Source organism: Neomonachus schauinslandi, chromosome 6 (genome assembly GCF_002201575.2).
Source record: "Neomonachus schauinslandi chromosome 6, ASM220157v2, whole genome shotgun sequence".
Lineage (NCBI taxonomy): Eukaryota > Metazoa > Chordata > Mammalia > Carnivora > Phocidae > Neomonachus > Neomonachus schauinslandi.
The window spans coordinates 25,375,616-25,382,085 of NC_058408.1; the positions used below are offsets into that span (position 1 = coordinate 25,375,616).

Genomic DNA, 6,470 nt, shown 5'->3' on the forward strand with positions numbered 1-6,470 from the left:
GTGAAATTAAGTCAGAGAAAGCTCTGGTATGTTCTCACTATATGTAGAATCTAAAAAAGTCAAACTCGGGGGCGCCTGGGTGGCTCAGTCGGTTAAGCGACTGCCTTCGGCTCAGGTCATGATCCTGGAGTCCTGGGATAGAGTCCCACATCGGGCTCCCTGCTCGGTGGGGAACCTGCTTCTCCCTCTGACCCTCCCCCCTCTCATGAGCTCTCTCTCTCTCTCATTCTGTCTCAAATAAATAAATAAAATCTTTAAAAAAAATATATTAAAAAAATAAAAAAAATTTAAAAAAAGTCAAACTCGAAGAAACAGAGTGGAATGCTGGTTGTCAGGGGCTGGGGCGTGGGGGGAGGCGGGGAGATGCTGTTGAAGGGGTACAAACGTCCAGCTATAAGATGGACATGTTCTGGGGGCTGAATGCACAGATGGCAACCATAATTAACATACTGTACCATACACTTGAGAGTTGTTTCGAGAGTAGATCTTCCAAGCTATCGCCGCACGCACACAAGGTAATTATGGGAAGGGATGGACGGGTAAACGAACCCATGTGGCAGTCATTTCATAATATATACGTGTAGCAAATCACCCAGTTGTCCGCCTTACACTTACACAGGTTGTATATCAATAAATACCTCAGTAACTCTGAGGGGGAAAGGAAAAAGAATGTGTGATCTTTCCCCAGCCCATCCTCCTGGGCCTCAGCCCAGGGTAAGAGGGAAGGATGGGCTCAGGTAACTTGGGGGGAGGGTGCCTGTCATGCTTGGCCCAGCAGGAGGGGAAAAGCTGGCTGAAGAGGACCTGGGTCCCCTCTGAAGGGCTGGCCTTCTCTTGTCTTGCGTTCAGCTGTAGCAGACTCATTCTGGAGAGGTCGCCATGGCCACTGTGCCTGCAGCCACCTCAGATGCACTTCCTCCGGGAAGCCCGCATGGGTTTCCTGCTGTGACAGAGCCGGGGCACCAGACACGGTGTCATAAAAGGATCCCCTTCCTCATTCAGAGAGGGGCTGTGGTCATGCGTCGGCCCTACCACTTAGGTGCTAGAGAGTGTACCTCCACTTTCTAACCTGTCAGCAAAGGATTCACTGGGAGAATCACAGGAGATGCTCCTAAAGCACTTAGCTCTCGGCCGGGCGCACAGCAGCTGCTACCCTGATGAGTTCCAAGAACTAAAAGAAGGCGGGATTACCGGAGGTCAGGGTGAGGTGTGTCGAGTGCCAACCTGGTGGCAGGTCAAGAGACCCGGGATCTATTCATGAATCCAATTAGCAATAATTGCGCCTCGGATAAACCTCATTGGCTACGATACTGTCACTGCACAAAGCTGTCTATTCATGAATCCAGCACCCGTTTGCTGTGTCGGGTCTCCGTGTCCTTGACGACAATTCCAGAAGCGGGGACTCTCTGGGGCCCTCCCTCCTCATGGACACTGAGGAGATGGGGAGATGGTGCTGGGGAGGTCAGGGCACCTGCAGCTCTCTGCCCCACACGCGGTACTTTGGAGACACCCACTGCTGGGTCGCCTGCCCACGGCTCCAATAGTGCTTTAGAAATCCAGATTCCTAACATAGAGGTCAAAGCCATCTATTTATAAGTTCATCTTGGAGGAACCCCTCACCCACTAGCCCCAGGGACCAAAGTGGCAGGTGAATGAGTGAGGAGAAGCAGCAGAAGAGAAATGAGCCTTCACCACTTCCTTGATAACCCAATTTCCTCGGCACACCCTCTCCTCTCCAGGGACATGGCCTTATCGTGCTCCTTATTAGATTGTCTGCCTGGGATTGTTAATGAGACACTCTTCTTTGAGTTAGCAGTGCAGATGGTCTCTATGGGAACAGTTCCTTTCACGACACCCACCCCCCCTGCCCCACTGAATACACACACACACACACATACACATGCGTACACACACACACACAGGGCTATTGGGAGGGCAGCAGGGGCCTTGCCCATCTTGCTTCTGGGTCCAACTTATAGTTTCTGCTAGTCTTCTCTTACCCAGAAGTGCCTACTCCTCTGGGCAGCTATTATTGGTAGGGCTGGGCGGGAGGGGGCTGAAGTATGTGCAACTCTTCTCCAAGCTGGGCTAACTCCAGGCCCCAGGCCCTGGCTTAGGAGAGCTCAGTGGGCACTCCTTGGAGGCTGTATCACTCTCCCAACCCTCCCCAGACATCTGTCACCTGGATAGAGCCCAAGTCAGGGTTGGCATCATGTGGGTCCCATCTATTTCTGGAAGCAGGGAACAGGCGACAGAGGTGGTATGCCCACATCAGAGCACTGGAATGCCAAGACATTCTGATGGAAGGGCCAGAATTGTGGCAAAGGTGGTACACATCTAAATGCGGGGCAAAGGAACGGGGCTGCCAGTCCATGGGCCCCTTCTGAACATAACAACAGAATGGCTGCTAGAGATGGGGCTATTAGATCAGCATCCAAAGCCCCTTGCCTGATGATTCTGATGGCCAAATAACACCCCCACCGTGGGACATAGAATGACACAGGTTTTACTTCCCAACTTTGCCATGGGAGAGCTGAAAACAAACACAAGAAATCAGCTCCTGGTTTTCCCACAGTGGCATTATAATGGAGCTCTATTTTAATGTTTCATTTAGCCCCGGTCTTTTGCAGAAGAATTCCCTTCCCCAACCATCCCCAGGCCATCCATCCTGATTCAGTCCAGCCAAGACAGCCCAAGGGTCCAGCTCAGATATTAGAAAGGCAAGTAACTATCCACTACACTGGGTCCTTGGAAGCTCCACGTCGATGGGCAAGTCAAGACTGCAGAGGGCCGTGGGAGGGGAGTGGAGGGAAGAACTCCTGAGTGACACACAGACTTGTAAACCCTGCCACCTCCGGTCCCGCTCAGCAGGCTCCAGACAGCGCAAGCCTCAGCTCAGCCACAGTCCTCAGAAATCGTGCTACACGATTCATCTCACGGTCCCAAACACAAGCCTGCCAGCCTCCATCCAGAATCCACCGCTACCCTGCTCTCCAGCCTCTTCGAAAGCTGATCTTAACTCCCCCCTGACCATCCCTCCCCTCCAACTCCTCTGCCCCAAATCAGGAGAATTAAAGAAGAGGATGGAGCAGGACTCACGATCCATAGGAATCTCGATGGCCCCAGTGAGGCTGAGGAGGCAGAGCAGGATGGCTGTGTGGACCCAGGGCGGCGGCTGCTGCCTGGCCATCCTCAGCACGGGGTCCCGCTCCCTGCTCCCCGGCCTGCAGGGTCTTGCTGCCTCCAGCCGCTCTACCTGGGCCTCCTGGACAGAGCTCAGCTGTGGAAAGAAATACAATGCCAAGTGAGTTTTTCTTGAACTTGCGGTTTGTTCTAGCAACCCTACAGGGCCTGAAGAACTCAAGGGTTTGGTCACAGACCGATGTTCTTAAATAAGGTTTCTTAACCTTGTGCTATTGACATTTGGGACCCACACCTCTTTGTGTGGGCAACGATCTTGGGTATTGCAGGATGCTTAGCAGCATCCCTGGCCTCTATCCACGAGATGCCAGTGGAGCCCATTTCTGCCCCCAATCAAAAATGGCTTTAGACATTGCCAACTGTCCCCTGGAGGACAAAACCACTCCCAGTTGAGAACCACTGTTCTAGAAGGAAGGGCAACTCTGCATGGAAGAGTCATGAAAAAACACTGTCCCACTGGTCCAGCACCTAGAGGATGCCATGCACTGGGCCAGTAAGCAACACACCAATCTCAGAGCTTCTTTGAACCCTATGTATTGTGTGGGGTTAGGTGAAAGCTGGCTGCTTAAAGGACTTTTTTTAAAAAATGGATTTCTGCAGATATTTTGTGCAGCAAAGATACAGTGGTCCTGGATGTTGTCCCTTTAGAGATAATGGGCAATGCTGAGACTATGACCCAGAAGAAGGGGAGTCCAGCAGGTTGGCAGAATGAGAGATATTATGACAGCCCAATGTTCACATTCTCAAGCACAACAAATCATTCCAGGCCCTCTAAGGGGAAAGATTAAAAATGACTGTCCAAAGGGCCTAGAATGAGTCTTTAAGAGATAAACCCTTTTCCCCACCTCCTGAGAGAGAATGGCCTATGGGAGGTGGGTGGAGGATGAGTGAAACAGATTAAGGGATTAAGAGTACACTTATCCTTATGAGCACTGAGTAATGTCTGGAATTGCTGAATCACTATATTGTACACCTGAAACTAATACAACCCTGTATGTTAACTATGCTTGAAAAAAGAAGAGAGTGGCCTAGAGTAGGCACTGAGATACAGTGCTTTAAGATTGTCACGGGTCTGAAACGTGGAGTCTTCAAACTGGGTGCAGTGTGCTGTTCTGCCCTGAGGCCGAGTCAAAGAGGGTGGCAGGAGGAGGTTCCCCCAGAATTCTTCTCTTCTCTGTATCCCACCACATCTCCCATCTATCCTGCCTGAGGCTGTTGGCAAAAGGAGCAGGGCTCCAGGGCTGGCTCCTGGGAGACAAGGTTACCCTTCTGAAGACCTGGAGGATGAGGCACCTCCCCTGGGCTGGGATATGGGGCCAGCTAAAGGATTCGGATTCCGACTGCAGCAGCTTCTTTCCTGGAAGCTGGGCCCAACAGCAGCCCCCCAGACTCATGTGTATTTCTGGACTCCATCCACTTGCTTTCCTTCCCACAGCTTCCACCCTGGTTCTGGTCACCATTGTTTCATGACAGTGACCACAACAGCTTCCTGAGGGCTCTCCCCACTTCTACTCTTACCCCTCTGACTCATTCGCCACCATCACCAGAGTTTCCTTCTCTAACGTGCAGATAAAAGTGTGCCGCTCCCCAATCAAACTCACTAGCTCACAGTTGCCAGAGAGCTAAATCCTTCGACGTGGCTCAGATGTCCTCCCGAGCACAGCCCCCTCTGCAATCTTGCCTCCCACCACCCTCTCTCTGTGTTCTGTGTTCCAGCCAACACAGGTCACCTGCCAGGTCCCCTCATGCGTCCTGCTCTGTGACTTCTGTGCAGATTAGCTTCTGTCTAGAACATGCTTTGAATCTGCCTTCTCATGAGGATCTGCCAAGTATGACTTGTGTGTCCCTCGTCTGTACTCCTGAACACCATTTACGACCCCCTCCCCATTATATAGCACTTGTCACTTTTGTTTTAAAGATTTATTTATTTTGGAGAGAGAGAGAGCTCATGAGTGGGCTGGAGGTGCAGAGAGAATCTCAAGCAGACTCCCTGCTGAGCGTGGAACCTGACGGGGGCTCGAACTCATGACACTGAGATCATGACCTGAGCTGAAATCAAGAGTTGGATGCTTAACTGACTCAGCCACCCAGGCGCCCCAGCATTTGTCACTTTGTATTCATTGTATTCATTCCAAAAGCCACTCGTCTGTATGCCCTATTAAAAAAGGAAGGCACCATAGGGAAGGTGCCTCATCTTGTTTATTCCTAAAATCTAACGTGGTGCTGAAAACACAGCAGGCACTCAAAAGTATCGGATGGATGGATGAAAAATGAGCAAATAAATGGCTGGCCGAATGAAATAAACCACTTGGATCAGATGTTTTTTTTAAAACCTCATGCTTCCCCCAGAAAGCCAGCAGGCAGCTCAGGAGAACACATGCTTTGGACCTGGATGGCATACTGTGGAGGCTATCGATTAGTGGAGGAAAAACTCCCTCCCTACCGAGGCACTGCACTCGGGCCAGGGAATCAGTCAGCTGGAAGAGGCTCAGGAGAGTAGAAATCCCCCAAGGAGGAAAATCTCCTGGCTGGACAGTATCAGAGGAGGTCCTTGGTTCTTCCTCCCAACCTTCTAAGATGGTCTTTACATGGACTAAAGAAGAGTCTGCTAACTCCTCTCCTTGGATCTGACATCTCCAAAGACCAGACTCAGGTGATCCAGCTGACACCTTAGTGATGAGCGAACTAGCAGGGGAGGAGGCTCAGCATTCCTTCAGAGAGGACAGTGGGGATGGGATGGCTCCAGTCTTGGCATCATGACTGCCACGTTTTGCTCAGGAGCTGCCAAGCTGTAGGAAGTGATGGGCAAGAGAAGGATAGCTTGTTCTGGGAATCTTGATGGAAATAAGAAGCCAGAAGCTATTCATTAACTAGAAACACATAGGCAGGGGGGAAAAAAGCCCAATTACTTGGGGTGCTTTTAACTCACAATTTAAAAACACAGTAGAGAACGCATATAGAGATAATCATGGATAGTTGTTTGGCAATTCTCTCTCTTCTCTCTGGAACCCATTTTTTCCAATAAAATCTTAAAAGACGAAGAGAATTGAAAGATCATTTAGCTTTATGCAGTCCCCTTACTTTTCAAATGAGGAAACAAGAGCCCAGAAAGGGGAAATGATTTGCTCAATTTGCTGGTTAGTGGCAAGGCCAGGAAAAGAACCCAGATCTCCTGACTCCTCACCTACTTCCCCTGTCTCTCCATATGCAGGAAAGTTCCAGAGCAGAGTTGCTGTTTAAAAAAGAAATGTATAGCTTCCTTAAAAAAT

The 6,470-nt window shown here is 50.4% G+C and overlaps 1 protein-coding gene and 1 pseudogene across 5 annotated transcripts in view; both read right to left on the reverse strand.

Moving 5' to 3' along the window:
* NFASC (neurofascin) overlaps positions 1 to 3,190 on the reverse strand; it is a 67,599-nt gene extending 64,409 nt beyond the window's left edge. For all 5 annotated transcript variants that reach the window (XM_044916319.1, XM_021686607.1, XM_021686608.1 and 2 more), the window contains exon 1: positions 3,100 to 3,190. In XM_044916319.1, coding sequence (XP_044772254.1) covers positions 3,100 to 3,190 — 91 coding nt within the window. The remainder of the gene's footprint in view (positions 1 to 3,099) is intronic.
* LOC123325131 lies at positions 1,210 to 1,328 on the reverse strand (annotated as a pseudogene).
* Positions 3,191 to 6,470: the final 3,280 nt, after the last annotated feature.